Source organism: Carassius auratus, unplaced genomic scaffold, assembly GCF_003368295.1.
Source record: "Carassius auratus strain Wakin unplaced genomic scaffold, ASM336829v1 scaf_tig00217313, whole genome shotgun sequence".
In the NCBI taxonomy this organism is placed as follows: Eukaryota; Metazoa; Chordata; class Actinopteri; order Cypriniformes; family Cyprinidae; genus Carassius; species Carassius auratus.
This window is the reverse complement of record NW_020528995.1, coordinates 110,741-133,392: the sequence shown is the minus strand read 5'-3', so window position 1 is coordinate 133,392 and position 22,652 is coordinate 110,741. Positions and strand designations below refer to the sequence as shown.

General features: G+C 36.8%; 1 protein-coding gene across 3 annotated transcripts; it reads right to left on the bottom strand.

Moving 5' to 3' along the window:
• Positions 1–524: 524 nt before the first annotated feature.
• Positions 525–21,764, bottom strand: sycp2l (synaptonemal complex protein 2-like). 3 transcript variants are annotated; one of them, XM_026265252.1, is made up of 34 exons: positions 21,668–21,764; positions 21,342–21,461; positions 21,062–21,178; positions 20,876–20,977; positions 20,719–20,743; positions 20,556–20,641; positions 20,376–20,464; positions 20,059–20,093; positions 19,823–19,965; positions 19,637–19,689; positions 19,498–19,543; positions 18,305–18,397; positions 18,170–18,230; positions 17,814–17,977; positions 17,673–17,712; positions 17,540–17,582; positions 17,001–17,034; positions 16,883–16,932; positions 16,733–16,790; positions 12,188–12,304; positions 11,818–11,861; positions 11,632–11,677; positions 11,286–11,388; positions 11,133–11,179; positions 10,912–11,038; positions 10,766–10,833; positions 10,642–10,699; positions 10,415–10,513; positions 9,565–9,671; positions 7,282–7,376; positions 6,992–7,091; positions 6,782–6,840; positions 936–1,017; positions 525–765 (listed from the first exon to the last, which is right to left on the bottom strand). In XM_026265252.1, the coding sequence occupies exons 1-34, from the start codon at positions 21,671–21,673 to the stop codon at positions 724–726; spliced, it is 2,559 nt and encodes an 852-aa protein (XP_026121037.1). In that variant the 5' UTR covers positions 21,674–21,764; the 3' UTR covers positions 525–723. The 3 variants fall into 3 exon arrangements, with proteins under 3 accessions (XP_026121037.1, XP_026121038.1, XP_026121039.1); XM_026265253.1 differs by lacking the exon at positions 10,415–10,513; XM_026265254.1 differs by lacking the exon at positions 12,188–12,304.
• Between the last annotated feature and the right edge of the window lie 888 nt (positions 21,765–22,652).

The window sequence follows — 22,652 nt, the reverse complement described above, 5'->3', positions numbered from 1 at the left end:
AGTAACCAGCTACTCCGTTCAGCTTTTCCGCGTCTTGTATTTGGATGCTTTAATGTTTAAATCGACAAGCGGTAAGACGTAAAAACATGTGAAAAAGATAAGCTTTCGTGACGATGCGCAGCAGTGGCCCGGCAACTGTCCTGAGCATCTTTTTAGGCTGGCCTCAGTCAGTCGGTTATATAAAATATCAAGGTGAAAGTCATCATAGCTCGCCTAGACCCAGCTCCCAACCCAACTTTGAGAATAGATTAACGGCGATATTTAAAAAAAAAAAAAAAAAAAAAAAAAAAAAAAAAAAAAAAATCGCCCGATAAGAGTCTCGCGTTAACGCAGCACGTTGACGCCGATAACAGCCCACCACTAATTTATTTATATATATATATATATATATATATATATATATATATATATATATATATATATATATATATATATATATATATATATATATATATAATATATATATATATATATATATATATATTTATATATGTGTGTGTGTGTGTGTGTGTGTGTGTGTGTGTGTGACATTTTTTTAAGTGACCACAGAGTTCCTTGATGATTGTCTTTATTATAAACTAAATGAAGCACTTGCAATATGAAATTTGAGCATGTGATGTTTTTACACCAGTCAACAAAAATTTATTTTATTAGGAGTAGATTTTTCGGTATGAGAAAAAAAAAAAAAAAAAAAAAAAAAAAACACCTTCATAGTGTGAGGTCCTATAAGGGATCTCGAGTGGCAGCATCTTGAGGAGAGGCAGGCTGGAGAAGATGACAATTGTAATAACTTAAATACTACTCAGACTTGGATATTATCAGTTTACTTGCTAACATTTAAATATCTGATATTTTTGACCTGGATATAGTCCAGAAATCTAGGTCTAAAGTCTACATACAGTGCTGATTAAAGCGGTAATGAACAAACTGCTCACCTCAGTAATTTTGCCGCCTCTTCTCGCTGATAAACTAAATTGTGATTCAGCATTCACATACGGGATGAGGAGAGAATCCAACCTGTTATGGAAGAGCAGAAGCTTTTTTTTTTTAGTTTATGTACAAGAACTTGCCTTGGTCACATGAATTTCTGCTTAACATGCAATAGCCACTACAAAATACAGTACATAATACAGCATATCCACAATGAGATGTGTACACATTATGATACACAGTTCTGAAATTAACTGCAGTTAGTTCAAATATCTTATTGCCCTCACACACACACAAACACACTTTGTTAGTCTTGAGAAAACCTTGTCTGAATATTTGAATGGTTTGACAAAAAGAGTTGTACATTTATAAGTTTTAAATAAAAATAAATTACTTTGAAAGGTCTATAGGGTGTATTGCAATACTAAAATTTGGCCTAGTGTTAGGGTGGCTATTAGAGAGAATGTACATACATTATTGTAGCCTACTGTACATGTGTGTGTGTGTGTGTATTTAAATATTTTTAAAATAACCTATATATATATATATATATATATATATATAAATTTTTTAAATATATTCTTAGATATGCATTATAATATTCAAAGATTCTTCTTGATCTGTTTCAGCATACTGATGTTAGTTTTGTTTTTGAAATATAAATGATTTGTGTACATATTCCTTAATTTCATGCTGGAATATGCAAGGACATAGGTCCTCCATTTTTGGTGTTAAGAGCCAACAGTTAGATTTCAAAAAAGAAATTCTGAATTCTGACATTAAAATACTACAAGAAAAATGGAATGTAAGAGATTTGTCCACTGGCTGCCCAACTGGGTTTAGAGAAATCATTTTACCATCCACCAAACTAAGAGGGGTGACACAGGGCAGAGACTCGGGGGCTGATATGGTACAGAACACAACTCACAGACTTAATCACAGCTATAAAAAAAAAAAAAAAAAAAAAAAAAAATCATACATTCGGCTAAAAATAAAAAAAGATAGTGTCCACAGACCGTCATATATTCTTATGTGCCACATACTTACCCCCGACTGAATCTCCTTATTACAATGAAGAAACCTTTTCTATCCTGCAAGACGAGATCTGCCACTTCCAGACAAAAGGAAATGTATTAATACGTGGCGATTTAAATGCCAGAACTGGAAATGAACCCGACTTTGTAATCTATTTGTCTCCTTGTGTGTTGACAAACACCTGCCACTCTCTGCCTTCAAATCACCTCAGAAAAAATTATGACAACTTCACAAACAAAAATGGGAGAAGCCTACTAGAGCTTCGTCGGTCACTGGGCCTGTATATAATGAACGGTCGCATACGGGGAGACTCTTTCAGTTGTTACACCTTTAATTATTTTCTTGGTAACTGTACTATAGATTATTTCATCACAGACATTGACCCAGTGCATCTCAGAGCATTCACAGTCAGTCCTCAAACACCTCTGTCAGACCATTGTAAAATTACACCATCTAAAACCAACTCAAAACAATGAAATATACAGACAGCCCTCTCCGCTATTAAAACTGCATCAATCCTAGAGATGGAGAAAAAAAAAAAAAAACGCAAAGAAAACTATCAAAGTGCAATAGAATGTCAAACTATCAAATTACTATTGGACAAATTTATAATTAACTCATATCCACAAAATAAAGTAGGCATAAATCTGGCACTAAAGGACATATTCCACCAATCAGCATCCATGTGCAATTTGAAAAAAAAAAAATCAGCAAAAAGAAAGCCAAAAACACCAATGAGAAGAAGTAAGAAATCTTTCAAAAAAAAAAAAAACAGACCCTGACAACCAATAACTCAGACTTCAGTATCATGAATCTCTTAAAGTGTACAAACAAACTCTAAAAGCAAAAATGGAAGAGCATACAAAACAATTATTTCAAACAATGGAGGAATCAATAAATACCAATACCTTTTGGAACAGCTGGAACACTCTCTAAAGACCACAAAAGAAAGAATTGGCCATTCAAAACGGGAACATATGGAGGACACAATTTGAAAATCTGTACAAAACAACTGAAACAAGTCTTGCTCTAAATGAATTAAAAACCAAATTAGAAATCTTGAAAGAAAAGATTAAAAAGACAATCAGAACCCCCTGGACTTCCCAATCACAATAAATGAGCTTACAGATAGACTACATGTGCTAAAACCCAACAAGACATGTGTCATCGACGGAATATTAAACGAGATGATCAAATACACCAATGAGAAATTCAAAACTGTAAAAACCAAAATTTAATATTTTTTTGAGTGTAGGATATTTTCCAGACACCTGGAACCAAGGCCTAAATCACACCAGTCTCTAAACAAGGAGACAAGTTTGAGCCAAGCAATTACAGAGGCACATGTGTGTCAATAGTAACCTGGGGAAAATATTCTGTTCGATTATTAACAAAAAGATTACAAAACTCTCAAAACCCCAAAAATCTTGGAAAAGTCAAATTGGATTTCTACCCAAACACAGAACATCTGACCACATCTACACCCTCAACACTATCATTGATAAACATGTACACCAACACAAAAACAGAGGACTCTTCCTAAAACTACTGGAAGATGGGATTTGAGGGAAAACATTGGATTTAATCAGCACCATGTATAAAAACTATACATGTGCTGTAAAAATAGGGGATAATCAAACAGAATTTCTCTCAACATCGAGGAGTCAGACAAGGTTGCCCATTGAGCCCAACTCTGTTTAACATTTATATAAATGAATTAGCCAAAGAATTAAACAATTCGACTTCCCCCGGCCCAATTCTAACTGAATCAGAAGTTAGATGTCTGCTCTTCACAGAAGTCCGCTCAACAAAAGAGGGACTACAATAGCTACTCGACATCATAGACACGTTCAGTCAAACATGGGCTCTTAAAATCAACAAAAATAATGATTTTTCATAATGAAGTCCCAGGTGTAAGGAAAATGAATACACTTTCAGAGCAGGAAACCAGGTCCTCTAACACACCCATGAATGCACTTATCTGGGACTAAAAATCAGCTCAACAGGGAACTTCAATCTGGCTGTGAATGAACTGAAAACAAAAGGCACTGAGAGTCTTCTACGTGATCAAAAATACAAATTAAACAAAATTCCCATTCAAATCTGGCAAAAAATCATTAAATCAATAATTGAAACAGTTGCACTTTACAGCAGTGAGATATGGAGACCTCTAAAAACCCAAGATTTCTCCAAATGGGAAAAAGAAGAAATTTAAATTATGCATACCCAAATTTGTAAAAGCATCTTAAAAGTTAACAGAGCAACCACAAACAATTCAAGCAGAGCTGAATTAGGGCGGTACCCATTATTAATTAGTATTCAGAAGAGAGCTGTGAAATTACAGCAGCACCTGAAATACAGTGATGTGAGCTCATGTCAGGCTGAAGCCCTGGGGTGTCAGGAGCAGAACCTGCAGAAGAGCACACTTCTACAGCTGGTGCTCAAACTACAATCGTGGCCAAATGTTTTGAGAACTACATAAATATTGGAAAAGTTGCTGCTTAAGTTTTTATAATAGCAATTTGCATATACTCCAGAATGTTATGAAGAGTGATCAGATGAATTGCATAGTCCTTCTTTGCCATGAAAATTAACTTAATCCCAAAAAAACCTTTCCACTGCATTTCATTGCTGTCATTAAAGGACCTGCTGAGATCATTTCAATAATCATCTTGTTAACTCAGATGAGAATGTTGACGAGCACAAGGCTGGAGATCATTATGTCAGGCTGATTGGGTTAGAATGGCAGACTTGACATGTTAAAAGGAGGGTGATGCTTGAAATCATTGTTCTTCCATTGTTAACCATGGTGACCTGCAAAGAAACGCGTGCAGCCATCATTGCGTTGCATAAAAATGGCTTCACAGGCAAGGATATTGTGGCTACTAAGATTGCACCTAAATCAACAATTTATAGGTTCATCAAGAACTTCAAGGAAAGCGGTTCAATTCTTGTAAAGAAGGCTTCAGGGCATCCAAGAAAGTCCAGCAAGCACCAGGATCGTCTCCTAAAGAGGATTCAGCTGCGGGATCGGAGTGCCACCAGTGCAGAGCTTGTTCAGGAATGGCAGCAGGCAGGTGTGAGCGCATCTGCACGCATAGTGAGGCGAAGACTTTTGGAAGATGGCCTTATGTCAAGAAGGACAGCAAAGAAGCCACTTCTCTCCAAAAAAAACCCATAAGGGACCGATTGATCTTCTGCAGAAAGTATAGTGAATGGACTGCTGAGGACTGGGGCAAAGTCATATTCTCCGATGAAGCCCCTTTCCGATTGTTTGGGGCATCTGGAAAAAAGGCTTGTCCGGAGAAGACAAGGTAAGCGCTACCATCAGTCCTGTGTCATGCCAACAGTAAAGCATCCTGCCACCATTCATATGTGAGGTTGCTTCTCATCCAAGGGAGTGGGCTCACTCACAATTCTGCCCAAAAACACAGCCATAAATACCAAAACACCCTCCAACAGCAACTTCTTCCAACAATCCAACAACAGTTTGGTAAAGAACAATGCATTTTCCAGCACGATGGAGCACCGTGCCACAAGGCAAAAGTGATAACTAAGTGGCTCGAGGACCAGAATGTTGAAGTTTTGGGTCCATGGCCTGGAAACTCCCCAGATCTTAATCCCAGTGAGAACTTGTGGTCAATCCTCATGAGGTGAGTGGACAAACAAAAACCCACTAATTCTGACAAACTCCAAGAAGTGATTATGGGTTGCTATCAGGGTTGCTATCAGTCAGGATTTGGCCCAGAAGTTGATTGAGAGCATGCCCAGTCGAATTGCAGAGGTCCTGAAAAAGAAGGGCCAACACTGCAAATACTGACTCTTTGCATAAATGTCATGTAATTGTTGATCAATACATCACAGAAACAACTGAAAACAAAGATCTAAAAGCAGTTTAGCAGCAAACTTTAAAAACTAATATTTATGTAATTCTCAAAACTTTTGGCCACGACTGTACAGCCAAATCAGCACAGCACAATCCGGCCCAACCAAATCACAGTTATAAAAACAACATTACCTATTGGAAAGATGCCACTAAATTACAGAAGAAAATGGAGCTGTATTTAGACCTGAAAAGGGAATACAAACCAGCAGAATACTTGAGCTGTGTAAAAGATCCCAAATTAAGAAAAACACTTACAAAATACAGACTGAGTGATCACTGTCTGGCTATAGAGAGAGGACGACACAGACAGAGATGTCAGCCGCGAGAGCAGAGACTGTGTTCACGGTGCTCTCAGAGAGAGCTGGAGACAGTGGAACATTTCTTACTACACTGTGATTACCATCACAACATAAGAGCTGCATATTTATTTCCAAAAATTCCAACAAATTTTAAATGAAAAAAATAAATTATGAAATATACATTATGGCATTACCAAATAAAGAAAAGTTTAATCACATTTTAGGGGAAAATTCCAAAATGATCACAACAGCAGCAAGATACGTATCAGCCTGTCAAACTAAGATTGTCAGCCAGTGGACAAAACTGAAGCAAGAGCATTTCTTACATGTACTGTTATGTTACGTGCAAAGTTATAATATTTTTGTGTTGTATTTTATATTTTTCTTGTTTGAAGAAAAAAAAAAAAAAAAAGTATACATATACTTAATTTTACAAATCTGTTTTTGTTTTATTATATAATTTTTTTATTCCTTATTCATGTAATGTACAATGCTTTGGCAATACGGTGCAAGTCATGCCAATAAAGCTCATTTGAATTTGAGAGAGAGAGCGCGAGAGAAACGGTTCTCCAAATATACAGACATACACGGCATGTGTGCTTCAAGCAAACATAAAACAGGCTTAGACTACCTCTTTTGCTGTCGATCACAGAATGCCCGAACTGTGTCAGACTCCGACTGCCAGAAATTCTGAAACATGACCAAGTGCATATGACAGAACAACACTGATTTGTTCTATTAAATAGGCTTTGTTCAGATGAAAATATAAACATTAAATAGATTGCTGTATATAAACTGAAATATGACAATTTGCCCATTTGATCGATAAGCTGAGACAGACCACAGTCTCTTTCTCTATGGTTTTGAGAGACAGACAATCCTGCTCCAAACATGTCAACTGCTGCACCACTGTGTTCTGGAACTGCTCCAGATGCACCAACCTACATGCAGAACACCATGGTTTGTTTTTATGAATATCAGCTATAACCATGTGGATTAAAAAAAAAGTACTGTTAGTGTTTAGTAAACTGAATGGGTTATGTTTATTCTAGATTTTCATGGTTTATAGACAAAATAGGACAAAAGTTAAAGAAATTGCTGAATGCTAATGCTGTGTTTTGTGCTCCGTACCTTTGATTGTGTATAGTTTCCAACAGAGAAGTCACATTTCTCTGACAGTCTGTTAAAGATTGCAAGGATCTGGCTTCAATCTTTTTATACCTGCTCTGGATCACAAAGAAAATAATTCCATGTTAACTAAACAAATCAGGTGTTAGTTCACCAAAAGTGTCCCTCATGCATGTCCCTCTGTTTAGCTTCTTTCATACACAAAATAAGAATTTCAAACAATGTTTGAGCCACATACAAATGACAGCATTTTTCGACTTGCCAAACAGTGAAATTGCAAAGCCATACAATTAGATTTCCAAACTAGGGCCTTTAAAAGAAGAAAAACATTTTTTTGTTTGTAACATGGTAGTGATTCAGATTTTAACATTTTTCATTGCCATGGTAACTCCAGATCAGATTTTATCATCAAAATTGTGGGCAAAGTGACATCTCCGATTTAATGAAGCCAACCTGGACTAATAAAAATATGTACCTCTGTGCACTTTCTGTGCAATACCGTTTTTATGTATGTTACTGCACGTCTCACTGCAGTTTCAAAGAGAAATGTCCACAGAGTGGCGCTAAAATACTGGTTCAATTTTTGAACCCTGGCGTTTTTATTTCATTGAAATGGCTACGTATTTGTTTTTATTATGTTGCTTATGGTACTATAGCAGCGGTTCAGAATTCAGATATCCGTGGACTGTTACTAGAAGTTAATGCTCTATCGTGTTGGAAATAGGCCCTAAACCAAACCCAACCCTAAACCTACCCGATAGTGTTAACATATGCAAAATCGATATAAAGACGCATTTGTTGATGTAGCCTTGCCATTTCAACTTCCTTGTATGTAGATTTGAACCATTTTATCGAACCATGGTTACACTGGATTTGAACCGGAGCTCCTCACCTCTCAAGTATGTCTCAGAGTCGTGTGAGCTACCAAACAAACCTTTGCCTTTGAAAACCCATAGATATGAAGCTGGATATGTGCAATGCTAACGTTCAAAATCATTAGTTTTCAAATCTCCCAGCATGTTAATATTATTTTGAAGTCATAACATGATTTTCTTCAAGTAATTGTGCAAATATTAAGATTTATTATTCGAAACTGTAATAAAGGAATAAAAGGTATTGGAGTTTTAATGCCTCTTTATGCAACAAAACGGTCACGCTGGATGATGTTGCAAGGCAGCATAATACTCCCCCCGGAATCTCCACACTCTTTCGCATGTGTGAACATGCTCTCATCCATGAGGAGAGGAAGGAGTTGACCCTTAACTCTTCATTATGTTTTTTTTACACCATTACATGCAATGTGTGCATTGTATCAGGGTACAATATCCTGCTGAAAGAGGCCACTGCCATCAGAAAATACCATCACTGTGCACGTGTGTGTCTCTCACACACACACACACACACACACACACACACACACACACCTAAGCCTTAAAAATCAAAAGATAAATATTTCAAATTATGTAATCTTACATGTTTGAGTCTCCGTATACTTATGTAAACTTAAATAGAACCGTCCCGAAGATGCTTATTGTTTGGAAGGGAAACTGTGGTCACAGTTATAATAAACTTAAGATATTTAAGAGACTTTTCTACGGACAAAAAAAAAAAAAAAAAAAAAAAAAGATGCCCAGGTTCCCTCATCACCTTTGTGAATATGCCAAAATCCTGCTGAAGGAAGAAATTAGAACTATGTGTTCTGTTCTGATCAATATGTCAGTAATTTAAGAGACCAAAGACACTGCAACAGGAAGAACAGCGGACTGTCCTTGCAAAAACTTGCCAATGTCTTTGTGAAAGAGTGGAGTAACATCTCACAACAAGAACTTGCAAATGTGGTGCAGTTCATGAGGATGAGATACAGTGTAGTAATTAAAACAGCTGGTGGCCACTGTATAACAAGATTTTTTTTTTTTTTAGTTTTCCTCATTCATGGACAATTATTTTTTTTTGGTGAATAAATAATTTTAAATTATTTTTTTCTATATCTTAATCTACAGCAGAAGAGAGAAGTGAACTGTAGTTTACGATGTATTTGGGCACTATTTTTCAGATGTATGGATTGCTGATGTGTGTGTGTGTGTGTGTGTGTGTGTGTGTACTTAGTAGTTGGACAGCATCCATTCACTTTTACTGAATGAAAAAACGGCTTAGACCAAAAAAAAAAAAAACACCACCACAACTTTGGAACAGCATTACGTAGACACTTTTTCTTCCACAAAAAGACAGAACTAAACCTTGGGTAATCTTAATGATAAAAAAGCTCCAGTTTGCTTTTGTACTCACAGTAAAGTGCACTCTCAACTGAGTCTTAAAGGAGTTAAATGCAGCTCTGACACCAGCACCCAACTCTTCCTCAGACTCCTCATCTGCAAATGCTTCAGTTACTCGCTCTGACAAACAGACAAACATTTTTAAATATATTTTTGCAAATGAGGATGTCCCAAGGTTTGACAAACTCCACAGTGCAATATTTTCCCCAAATATGGTTAAGTACACACACACAGACAGACAGACAGACAGACAGCGAGAGAGTGAGAGCTCTTTTCAGACATTCGCATCACTTTGTTTGCATCGAGCAGTAACAGAAAATGGCTGCTTTTTATCCTTCTCTCGAGCAGAAAAAAAATGCATGAAGTAGACAAAAGTGAAATTGAAAAATGGGGCAGTCATGGCCTCATGGTTAGAGAGTCAGACTTGTAACAATGACTGAGGTAAGAACCTTAAGCAATGCACCAACTCCCCAACTCCTTCCCCGGGGCCCCAGCAAAAATGGCAACCCACTGTTCCGGGTGTGCGTTATATACCGGGCAATACTTATGGGGGCGCGACTGGTATGGCCACACCAGGCCCTGGGCTTGAGGCAAGCTATTTAATACATGTTCCCTACTTCACACTGGGCCCCACTTCAGTTAAGGATGACCCTGGTTCACAGTTAGCGTGTTCACTACTTGCTACTACATGCTGTGTGTTCAATTGGATGGGTTTAATGCAGAACATAAATTCAAAGTATGGTAGGCTACACCATACTTGGCTACATGTCACTTTCAAGCAGAAAAAGCAGAGAATTGAAAAAGTGAAGCTTGAGCAAATGCTCGCCTATTTTTTCAGATCAGAAACAGTTGAAGACATTTACCTGCAGCATCCTCTAGTGGGCTAGACATGAATAGTCTTCTGGGTTGAAATGTTGGGTGTCTGTGCAGCTGTGTGTCCTCTTTCAGACCCACATATATCTCTGTGCACCAAATATGTGTCCTCAATTAAGCATTGAGATTATTACTTATTTTAGAAGATTTTTAGAGGCGTTAATGTAAACACGGTCAAAAAGGCATTGTGGTTGGGGGGGGGGAGGGGGTGTCTCACCTGATGATTCATCTGCTTCATTTTTCTGCAGAATTGACGTTTCTTTATCCAAATTGTGCTGAATAAATATGTAGATTGTTTATATAAATCTGCATAAGAAAACCATATTGAAATCAACTTGTACCTCTTCCATGATATTATCAAGTTCCTCTAGTGGTAAACTGGTTTCAGAAAGAGTCTTGTTTTGAAAACCTTGAGGAAACAACAACAGGTCAGTTTTAAATTGGTATAAGCCCTCTTCTGAGATTAGCCTTAAGTAAACATACGTACCTGAATCAGCAGTGGACTCTTTGAATAAGGATGATTCCATGTCCAGTGATCTCCCTAGTTTGACTTGAGACTGCCAGTTTTCACTTGTCACTCTTTCCCTTCCTTGTCTTTGTTTGGGTGTTGAATACTAGGAAGACGATTCATAAAGACCCACTTGTTTATACCCATTATAAAATTAACAATATTTCCCCCACTGAAAGTCTACTGAAGTGATATTCTACCTTAGAGAACTCCTCCTCATTACTGCTGGGTGATGAAAGAGGAAGAACTATGAAAAAGTAAAAAAATAAAATACAACACACAAATAAGGATGCAGCATATCTCAATGATTAAATAAAAAATAAAAGAGGTAGTCCTGCACAATGAGTAACTACCTCTGAGCTTGCCCTTAGCTCTGGGCTTTCTTCTGCTGTAGACAGCATGTGGAGTGTCCTTGTGGACACACCATTCATCTGAATACATCACCTTCATTTTCTTCTGTAATCAACCACACTTTGCATAATTTACATTTATACATTCAACAGATGTTTTTCTCCTAAGCTACTTAAAGAGGGGCATATGTACTTGGTCTGAGAGCTGACAATATTTCACTGTACAATGCCAGATTTAAGAAGCTAGATTAGGCAAAGTAGAGAATTCTTGAATGTACAACTAACTGCCTAATATAAATAAAATTACACATTGTTGCAAATAATGAAGCCTTTACATATTCTACCTAACCTTAACAGGAGTTCTACCCAGAATGTCAGGGAGGGATTTTGTAGACCTGATGAAGAAAATTGAACATTTTAGGGAAACTACTGTAAATGCACAGCAGTACATTGACGTCCAAACTGGCACTCCTGCACTTCATACCGATTTTAAAATTAGATGGTCATTGTTAGACAAGACAGACATGTCACGTACCCGTTAGATGATGATGTTTGAATAAGTGTCTTTGCATGTGCAACCTAAACCGAAAAGGAAATCTTAAAATTAATTTTAAACTTTGAATGTGAGAAAATGAATAGAACTTTGTAAGGTTACATGTTAACTAATGGCACAATCTATAGCTTTGAAAACTGGCCTTGAAACTATATATTTTACAAGTTTCTGATTTTTTCTGTAGCCATTTGAGCTGCACTTTATGTACATTAAACCTGGCAAGATCAAGTTAAACAAATGAATAAACTGACTCAAGAGCCCCCCCAAAATTTTTGAGAAAATCATTAAATTGTCCACTTGTAAGTGTTTAAGAGGACAGTGGACCTGATATGCGTTTCTGCACACCACTGACCTGGTACCTCCACAAAGCAGTCATGAATGTTACAGTCTTTGGATTCCTGTCATGTGACTTCCCTGATAGGTCTGTGTCAAAAGTGTCACTCTGACATTGAGACACCTCAAGGATCACCTGGGGCAGCCATATACACACACACACACACACACACACACACCTACTCATATGCCAGAAAACTACAATTCTACAACAAGTGGACCTTTGACATTATTACTTGTCATTTAGTATCCAAAATGTGTTCTAAAGTGATCTATGGTTTAACACAGGGGTGTCAAACTCAGTTCCAGATCCCAGAGTATAAATCTAAAAACGGCGCCCTGGTATTTTCGTGTAGACAGTGAATCAGTATAGTTTCTGAAACGATGACCTCATCTGCCCAGGTCTCACCCCTAGTCAGACACCGCTATGTTGGGGATGGCTGGTGGGGGTTACGCAAGATGGCGACCAGTGAGGAGGTAGGTTGGAGAAGCTGAGGATAAAAGTTTGTTCCTTCACCTCATATTGTTCTTTTTGGTCTAATAAATTGACAAATTGGACGACTAAAATGTAAGAACATTTAACAAATAACCTGGATAGTTGCTGTAAGTTGCATTTGAAAATAATATCTGACCCAGAGAGACTGTACTGAATGACAGAAAAACAAAGAGAGAGGAAGAGCAAAGCCAAGGAAAAAAAGCCTAATAAAGCTGCTGACAAAGATGAACAAAGACGAAGTGCACATTTGAAGTACTGACATTCAAACAATGCAGGCATGTTATGCAAGGCAGCATTACTGTTCCTTTACTGGATTCTGCCCCGAGCAAAGACCTGAGGAAAAGTAGAGGTGAACCGTCCTTGTCTGAAATTCAAGAAAACTTTATGCGATGCATAAATTAAATGGATTAGGAGCTCTTAAAAGGTAAATACGGTGAGCATTGATGCTTCAAAGAAAACAACAGAATTCCTCTTCAACAAAGAGAAAGAGGTCAAAGATGACATGAAAACTTTTTAAAAGGACATGAAGGTGATCCATGAGCTTAGCGATGCACATAAAGTTTCTGAAATCAATTATAGAATGAACGGTACAAAAGACAATGGAATTTGAGATTGTACGGTCTGGCTGAGCAGTCAAGTGAAGACAAAGGCAGGCACAGTTCGTGGATATTTGTTGTACTGTTCTTCCAGAGCTTACCATCATAATACAAGATGACATGGATATTGTACACCGGCTTGGAAGAAAACTTATTGGAAATGACACGAGAGGAAGAACCATCATTACGAGACAGGCTTTGGAAAGCAGCTAAAACCAGCACCTACCTGAAGTCCAAGGAACTACAATTTGGCAAGGATTTAACGAACACGGACAAAGCTATACTTAAACAACTGTGGACAAAAGTGGAGGCTGCTCGGCATGCAGGAAAGAAGGCTTACTTACTGTAGGTGTACAAACTTTGGTTGACAGAAAGGAAATACTTCCTTAATGACTGAATATAATTATATGTGCACAGTCTACATCATGATCAAGAACCATTTACAGACAATTATATATGTAGGTGACAATGCAGTCGTCATTGGAGTTATGATATTTACAACAATGTTTCTTTCAATTTACAGACAGAATGAATCTTTGTTAATTGAAGTAACAATAATGTTGTACAGTACAATAAGGTTTTAATTTAGGTATTATTAAGGTCAATTTGGGTTTAATTTATACTGTTGAGGTGTCAGGAACATTCTGTTTCACATTTGTTAAGCCTCAAGTTGTTCATGTAGCACATTGGTATCTTTGTCAGTTTTATCTTTAAATGTGAGGTGAATTTGTGATTTGCTGAAAAGGAAAGCAGATTTTGTGTTTAAAATGTGAGTCAATGGGGTATGATTTATGGTTGTCATATGGGAGTAATTGAGCAGTCTTAAAATGTATATTTAAGCGAATAATAATTCAACTTTGTCATTCAGAAGAGGAATCAATAAAACACTTATTTTCAGAACATGTATTTACCCAATAGTTTTGGATTGACATTGAACATCTAATTCAAATTCACAAAATTAAAGATTTGACTATCTGGTAAAGATATATTTTTGTACTAAGAAAAAAATAAAATAATCAGAGGGTCAGTTAGAATTTGAAGCATCTACAATACATTTTGGTCCAAAAATAGCAAAAACGATTATTTTTTTCAGCATGGTCTTCTCTTCCCTGTTTGTTGTGAGAGAGTTCAAAACAAAGCAGTTTGTGATATCCGGCTTGTGAATGAATCATTCGATATAACCGGATCTTTCTGAACCAGTTCACCAAATCAAACTGAATCATTTTAACCCTCAAACTGTATTCACTTTATAGCCCTTAATCCTGTAATTGTGGACAAATGTGGGCACAGAGGACTCAGGTGTGATCCTATTTTTTATTTATTATAAATGTTATATCACTGTCTTCGATAAAGTTTTGTCTATCCATTTATGGTGCTTTTTTTATTATTTTTTTATTTTTGAATTTATTTACCTCAAAAAGTACCATATTTTCTATGTAAATTATGCTCTAATGTAGATCATTGTGTGTGTGTGTGAGTGTGTATGAGTGTGTGTGAGTGTGTGTGAGAGAGAGAGGGTGATGAGCCAGGTGGATGATTGGATCATACCAAAAAACATGGTCAGACATTAGCCCAGCTCTGTCATAGGCTCATTGAATGCATTGTTTGTGTGTTTGTGTGTGTGTATGAGTGTGAGTTTTTGCCATGATGAGAATGTTGTACAGGATCAGCCCTTCATTTGTGTGTATGTTAGATATGCATTGTATTGGATCTATTAATTTATTTTTACAAAAAGAATGCTCTAAATTACAGTTTTTCCCATTCATTTCTATGGGTGCCCATTTTTGACCCAAATACAAGATTAAGGAGTTTTTTTTTCACCCACTTAACATTGTAGAATTGAGTCAAAAAAATTGTGTGTGTTCAGGGGGCAAACTTAGGAAAAGTAACCAAGTCTTGTACCGCTCAGATCAAGGGAAGTATTTTTTTAAAATAAATCACAATTATTTTGCCCACATTTGTCCAGAATACGGTTTTAGGGTTAAATGGTTCGCGTCTCCAATACGCATTATTCCACAAATGACTGAAGCTGTTAACTTTTTTTTAATGTGGCTGACACTCCCTCTGAGTTCAAACAAACCAATAGTAATTCATGTAGTCAAAGAGTACACTGACTGAACTGCTGTGAAGAGAGAACAGAAGATGAACACCGCACCAAACCAGATAACGAACAATAGACTGACTCGTTCACGAGTCAAGTTCCACGAGTAATTGGTTTGTTTGAACTCAGAGGGAGTGTCAACCACATAAAAAAAAGTTAACAGCTTAAGTCATTTGTGGATTAATGCATATTGGAGACGCGAACAGTTTAAAATGATTCAGTTCGATTTGGTGAACTGGTTCAAAAAGATCCGGTTACATCGAATGATTAGTTCACGAACCGGATATCACAAACTGCTTTGCTTTGAACTCTCTCTCAGAACAGACACGGATGAGAAGACAATGCTGAATAAAGTCGTAGTTTTTGCAACTTTTGGACCAAAATGTATTTTCGATGCTTAAAAAAAATTCTAACTAACCCTCTAATGTCACATGGACTACTTTGATGATGTTTTTCTTACCTTTCTGGACATGGCAGTATACCGTTCACACAGCTTCAAAATGGAGGGACTGAGAGCTCTCGGACTAAATCTAAAATATCTTAACCTGTTCCAAAGATAAATGGAGGTCTTACAGGTTTGGAACAACAATGTAATGACATAATTTTGCTATTTGGGTGAACTAACCCTTTAAGAAAAAAAAAAAAAAAAAAAAAAAGGAAAGTTAGGGAAAGCTGGCTTCTTGTGGATGTACCCTTAATTGAAAACTATTTTGTGCTGGAACTAAACTCTGCAGGCTGCTTCTCTCCAGAAACGGAGTTTGACATCCCTGGTTTACCATCACATAAATTCACCTATTTTTTCCAGAATTACATGAGTCAGTCACTGTTAAACTAGGAGAAAAATAGCATGAACTGTAGTTAACTACACAACCTGTAGCTACACTAATAAAAACCATTTTCAAGATTACAGCCACTTTTCTTAGACCCCAGTGTATCCAACAAGCTCACAAACATCAGTGTGTATTTTCAACAAATGCATTTTTTGCAAGTAATTAAAGTTCCGAGACCTAAAATAACTTGTATGTGGTTGAATTTAGCAGTGAATGTTCTAAATATTGTCTGCCTCAACACGTTTTGGGGGGTTGGGGGGGGGGGGGGTCAAATTGCATCTGGGGTGACAAATCAGATCCAAGGGGTGTCCCACGGTTCAAATAGTGACGGTTTATATTGCTTTCCGCCTTTGAAATTGTATTCCAGGGGTGGGTCCTTCAGATCCTCTATTTATATTCTTGTTTTCTCATGGAAACCAAAACAAAACGTCCCCAAAGAGGTCAAGAATTATGAAAATTTCTACCCTTGTTGGGATATTTGATCCACATAATGTAGGGGAAAACCCAGTGCATTCTTACACACACACACAGACACACATACCTCAGAATCTGAATGATCCTTAAATTTAAAGAGGTCTTGGCCTGAGGTTCCTTTGATTCTTCATTCACCAAAGAAAGAAAAGCATAAACAGCAATAATACATGTACTATTACAAAAGCTGTAATACATGTACAGCAATAAATAGTCATACCTTGATGACTTTGATCTGGGATATCTGCTTGGTCCACTCAAAGGGGAACGCTGAAAAATTCATAGAATTTGGTCAAAATGGGTGCCCATACAACCTGCTATCTGGATTATCTAGTTACCTGATGGATGTCTTTGGTTTCTGCAGCAGATGGACTATGGAAAAAAAAAAACCTTGAGATAAGATTAATCTGTCTTATCAAATCAAATGCAGAAATCAAAATGCTTTCTGCTCCCTCAGTAGCCATGTTTCCATCCAAAGAGGCCAATTTAACATGCATGAAACTGGAATATGGCATAAAACATTTCCATTCTACGATCAAAAGAGAACAAAATCGTCACTTCCTGATAAACTGGTACTAAATATCTCTAAGAAAATTAGGAGAAACCACGGAATATAAATTTCATATGTAATTAATTTCGCTTCAGAGAGATCAGACGTAATAAATGCCTACTGTTTAGGAATGCAGTCATGCAAGTTATTATACAGAAATACTTTGACGTTTTTTCTTCAGGCATTTCAGAACGACCAAAAAACATATAGATGCTGTGAACAAGGTTGGTCCACTTGCTAATAAAGTTTTCCTGTTTTATAGTGCAAAGTCGGAAACATAGCTAAACTAAACACTGGGATTTACAGAAATTTTGCAGAGTTACATGCCTGGCAAATGTCTGTGGCACTGATGTTTGTTCATGCTGGGTTCCTGTAAAAATAAATGTTTCACACTGATAAATCTGGTACAATTCCCTGTAAATTAACTTTAACAAATTTGTAGAGCATGTAAGGTGCATACCTTCCATCGTAGTCAAGCAATCCCCTGATTGTAGAGCTTCCTAGTTATAATAAAGTACATGTAATTTATAACCACTGGTATGTATGTGAGGTTTAATTACATATTTCACCATGATTCTTTAAAAACAGTACATGCCAACACCTTTGAGGCTGAAGACGACTGTAGTTTATCTGGAAACACTCTTGTCAGGGCTGTTTGGATGTTGTGCTCTGCACTAAAGAGGATTTTGACAATTTTGCCAGTCATTTCTCCATGAGAGAGTGGGGTATTCATGTGAACTTCCAATATCTTCTGATCACCACACTCTAAAAACAATTAGAAAATTTTTAAGAAAAAAGAAAAGTGAACTGGGGGACTTAAAATAAATTCCAAATCACTTTTAGTCTACTTCAGGTTTGGAATTAGTTTTCATACCAATAAGGAAAACGTTGTTTTTATTATGAAATTATTATGAATAGAAAAAGCTACTGGTAAGGGTCATTTACAATTAATCCCACCTTGAAAATCATACATGCTGACAACATCTTTAGGCAGGTGAATCAACTCCCACAGTGTGTTCTACCAGAAATATAAGCTCATTTTAGTTACACTACTCGTAAAAACGTGTGCATTAAAATATATTTTGGACACACCTTTGGATCATTTACAAAGAAACTAATGGTTGACGTTCCAATGTTGAAATCCACCCAAAACTCCTTTAGAAACTCATCTTCAGGCTTGAACAACTAAAAAGGATCATTCAAACACTGTTGTTGTGAGAAATTGCAGTGTATAGCCTAGGTAATTTATTAGCAGTGCTTAAATAAATATAAACAATTAATAAAAATAACCCCCCCCCCCCCACCACCACCCCAAAATACATTTTCATAATTCCCAATGTATATCATATTGAAGTTATATGAACCAGTTAAGCTGCAATACCACACAGGACCACAGGGAGACGCCAGAAGACCACTAAACCTGCTGCCTTAAACGGTTAGTTCACCCAAAAATGTAAATAAAAATTATGTAATTACTCACCCTCATGTCGTTCCAAACCTGTAAGGCCGCAGTTCATCTTCAGAACACAAAGATATTTTTGATGCATCCTGATAGCTCTCTGACCCTCCCATAGACAGCAAAGGTACTACTACAATTAAGGTCCAGAAACGTAACAAGGACATCGGTAAAGTAATCTGTGTGACATCAGGGGTTCAACTGTTACTTTACTGATGTCCTTGCCATATTTCTTGACCTTGATATTATTGCTGTCTATGGGAGGGTCAGAGCTCTCAGATTCCATAAAAATTATTTGAATTTGTTTATTCTGAACAGAGGTCTTACGTATTTGGAATAACATGAGGATGAGTAATTCATGACAGAATAGTCCTTTTTTTCCTGAACTATCCCTTTAACCTGACTGCACATGCTAACATACCGATCCATTTGGAATAACTAAACCACTGACCAACATAATCTAAAACACCTTCAGCCTGCATTCATTATAAAACACTTGTGCTTTTAAGCCAAATACACAATGGAAATAATAATTTACTGCCATCTGGACACAGAGTCAATATTCTCTCTTCCATCTCTGATGAAATAATATTTTCTCTGCATTAGCGCCGTTTTGTACTTATTACATAATGTATTTCCTCACTGGATCCTTGAACTTTCCAATAGTTTAGTAGTTTCAAATGCCCTCCTCCTGGGTAATGTACTTTGTGTCATTTCTAAATCTCACTTACACTGACGCTTTAGAGTAGCCTACTGCCCCACTTCAACCACTGCTTATTAAAAAAAAGGAAGAAAATAAAAATCTTGTAGAGAACGTTTTCACGCTCACCTCAGCTGAATCAAGAAATGCCTGAACACAAGGGAATGAGAAGACTCTAGGACAGAGAGATAAGATCATGCAAACAAGTCAAAACTTTACAGACAGCAATGACTGGATAAACCCTGCATTATAATAAAGTCAATTATACCTTCTTGAGTTGCCAAAATAACCATTAAGTTCATTCAGAAATGTCCTACAGTCCTTAAAAAAATAATAATAATAAATAAATAAAAAATAATAATAATAATTCTCAGAAAACTCAAATTCCTGCAATCTGTTTAAAACCAAAATGTTCCAGTGATTTGAGTAGTGAAAATGAAATGCCTGAACATACAGTTTCAAAATCTTTGTCACGGATTGAAGTAAAAGCTGAAGCAAAACTTCTGAAACGGAACCATTTGCCAGCAAAGTCTTCTCTTAGTTTCCTTGGTGTCATCCTGCAGAGAGCTTCAGAAATGGCCACCTGCATTTCATAATCTAGTGACAGCATCATATATAAGCCTACAATATGAACACTGCATCAAAAACAAAAACGCTAAATTATTTTTGGGAAAAAATTTGATTGCTTACCACCAATATCTGTCAATGCTTTTGCCAAGTCCTCTCTGTAAGAAATGACAAGGCAAGTGTTTGCAACGAAATCTTATGAGATGAATCAGGTGTGATCATTGAGGGAGACAAACAAAATGTGCAGGGCATACTTCCTGAAGAGGTCTGAGAACCCCTGTTCTAATGAAAACTCGGTCTGTTTGTGTCCTATAGAAATCTGTTGTCCACTAGAGCGCAGCCTTGCTTGCAATAAGTTGCTTGTGTTGCTCATTTGAAGTGTAAATGTGTGTGCAACCACTCTACTCTATGATGGCAATTAACTTGTGCTGAATACTTGCAAGAGCCCGAAGTGGTCATCTGACTGGCAGAGTTTCTTCCTTATATCTTTGGAACTGCTGTCCAACATAGAGTTTATGGTTCTGATGGCCTGAGTGCAAATGATGTAAAATTATTTGACAGCGTAAATATTTTGACCAGACTTTTTTTTTTTTTTAATCAATAGTTTAAATGACAATTACCTCTAGACGCAGACTGAAAGGCACTTCATAATCCAAAACAACAGCCCCAAACCGCAACAAAAATATATCCAAGATCTTATTGCTGCCTTTGAACCATACCAAATTATAAATAATTAATACACTATACAAAAATAATATTAATACAAATCTTCAAATGGGTCACCTGCAATTGTGATCTGACACAGTCCCTGTATATATATAAAAAAAAGAAAAGAAAAAAAAAGAGGAGGGGGGGGGGTGAGTCTTGTTTGTGTGTGTGTGTGTATGTGTGTATAGAGAGATCTATAGCGAAAATGTATAACAGAAAAAAAAAGTATTACCATGGCAACCTCGTAGAAAACTTCAATGAGAGTCATGGCGTCCCTAGGTGGTTTGTGCTGTCCTTTAAGATGCTCTGACGAAATCTCAAACCAATTCAACATTTAAAAAGTGAGCAGATTATAAATTATCATACTGACCAGTAACTTAGAGGTTTATTTTAATCAGAATTAGACAAATATACTTATCTTCACAACCAAGCCATGATGAACAAGTTTCTGGATGCAGTCTTCATCTTTACTAATGAGATGTTCAATTGCCCGTAATATTAAGGCAACATTCTTATGTTCGATGTTATGCAGCTCCTGACAAGTAGTAATACAATTCTATATGGGTAAGAAATGTCCACTTTTGCAGTGGGGAATCTTAATTAAAACTGCAAACCAATCAATCAATCGTAAAAAAGGAACAATAAATCGTTGGTATTGCGTGGATATCCAGAAAAAGCAAATTCAGTTTATAACCTGCCTTAATAACAACTTCGTCCAGTCGATCGGCCAAGGAAACAGAAGCTTTTTCTTCAATAAGAATTATAATAACCATGCCAAGGTTATTTTGGACAAAGGCATCATGAAGTCTACTTGTTAACTGTATAATTAGAGAAGAACTGGATAAATGTCTGTAATACTAAAAACAACAAACAACTAAATATGGGTCCATTGTGCTTCAACTTTAAAATTAGTGCAAGTACCCTAAGGCTAATACACAATCAATCAAAGTGATTAAGTAGACCATATAACCATACATGTTTAATATAAACCCACAGTGATAAAATAAACCTCCAAAGAACTCACGCTCATGATACACAGACAGGCGAGCTCCTCTTCAGACTGCACACTGTCTAATCAAACACATGGCTTTTAATTAAGCTCTATATCCGCTTTTTATTTATCGCCCATGACCCTTTGCGAGAAATAGGAAGTGACTTCCTCTGTAAAATCCCCATCAAGGAAATGTATGCTTTATTAAGCATTTTCAAAAACGTGTTACAATGAGATGATATAGTCTACTCTACTTACCTTTCGACCATCGAATATAAAAATACATTTTAAAAAGTGAAATTACTACAGACCATGAATAACCCCCAAAGCTCGATTATTTCCACAGTAATTGCAGACGTTTTAAATATCAATGTAATATAGTTTATGTCTGTATTATGTAGCATATACATTGTCTTACTGTACATTTACACGAGGGCGTCGCGAAGCGCTTGGCGCTGTCGTTGAACGTATTATGGAAGGCGGACTATGATGGCCGATTCGTGAACGAATCGTTCAATTTAACCGGTTCTTCTTAGTGAACCGGTTGAACCAGTTCACCAATTCGAACTGAATCGTTTGAAACGGTTCATGTCTCCAATAAGCATTAATCCACAAATTACTTAAACTGTTAACTTTTTTTAACGTGACTGACACTCCCTCTGAGTCAGAATAAACCAATATCCCGGAGTAATTAATTTACTCGAACAGTACACCAGGGCCGGCACGCAGCATAGGCGGTATAGGCAAATGCTAAGGGCCACTCATCCATAGGGGTGCCAGAATGAGTGAACGAGTGATTTTTATTTTTTTATTTTTTTCATATTTTTTTAATAATAGGCTACTATTTAAAAACCATTAATTCGAAATACTACCAAATAAAGAAAAAAAAAAGTCCCGCACTTCAATCTTCCCCCGCCCATCGAGTGCTTGAAGTGTGTCAGAAACAGAGCGCGCGCACGATCAGTTGTTGGTAATTTGTTGTGTAGCGTGCCCGACGCCGCATCCAATGTAGACAGCA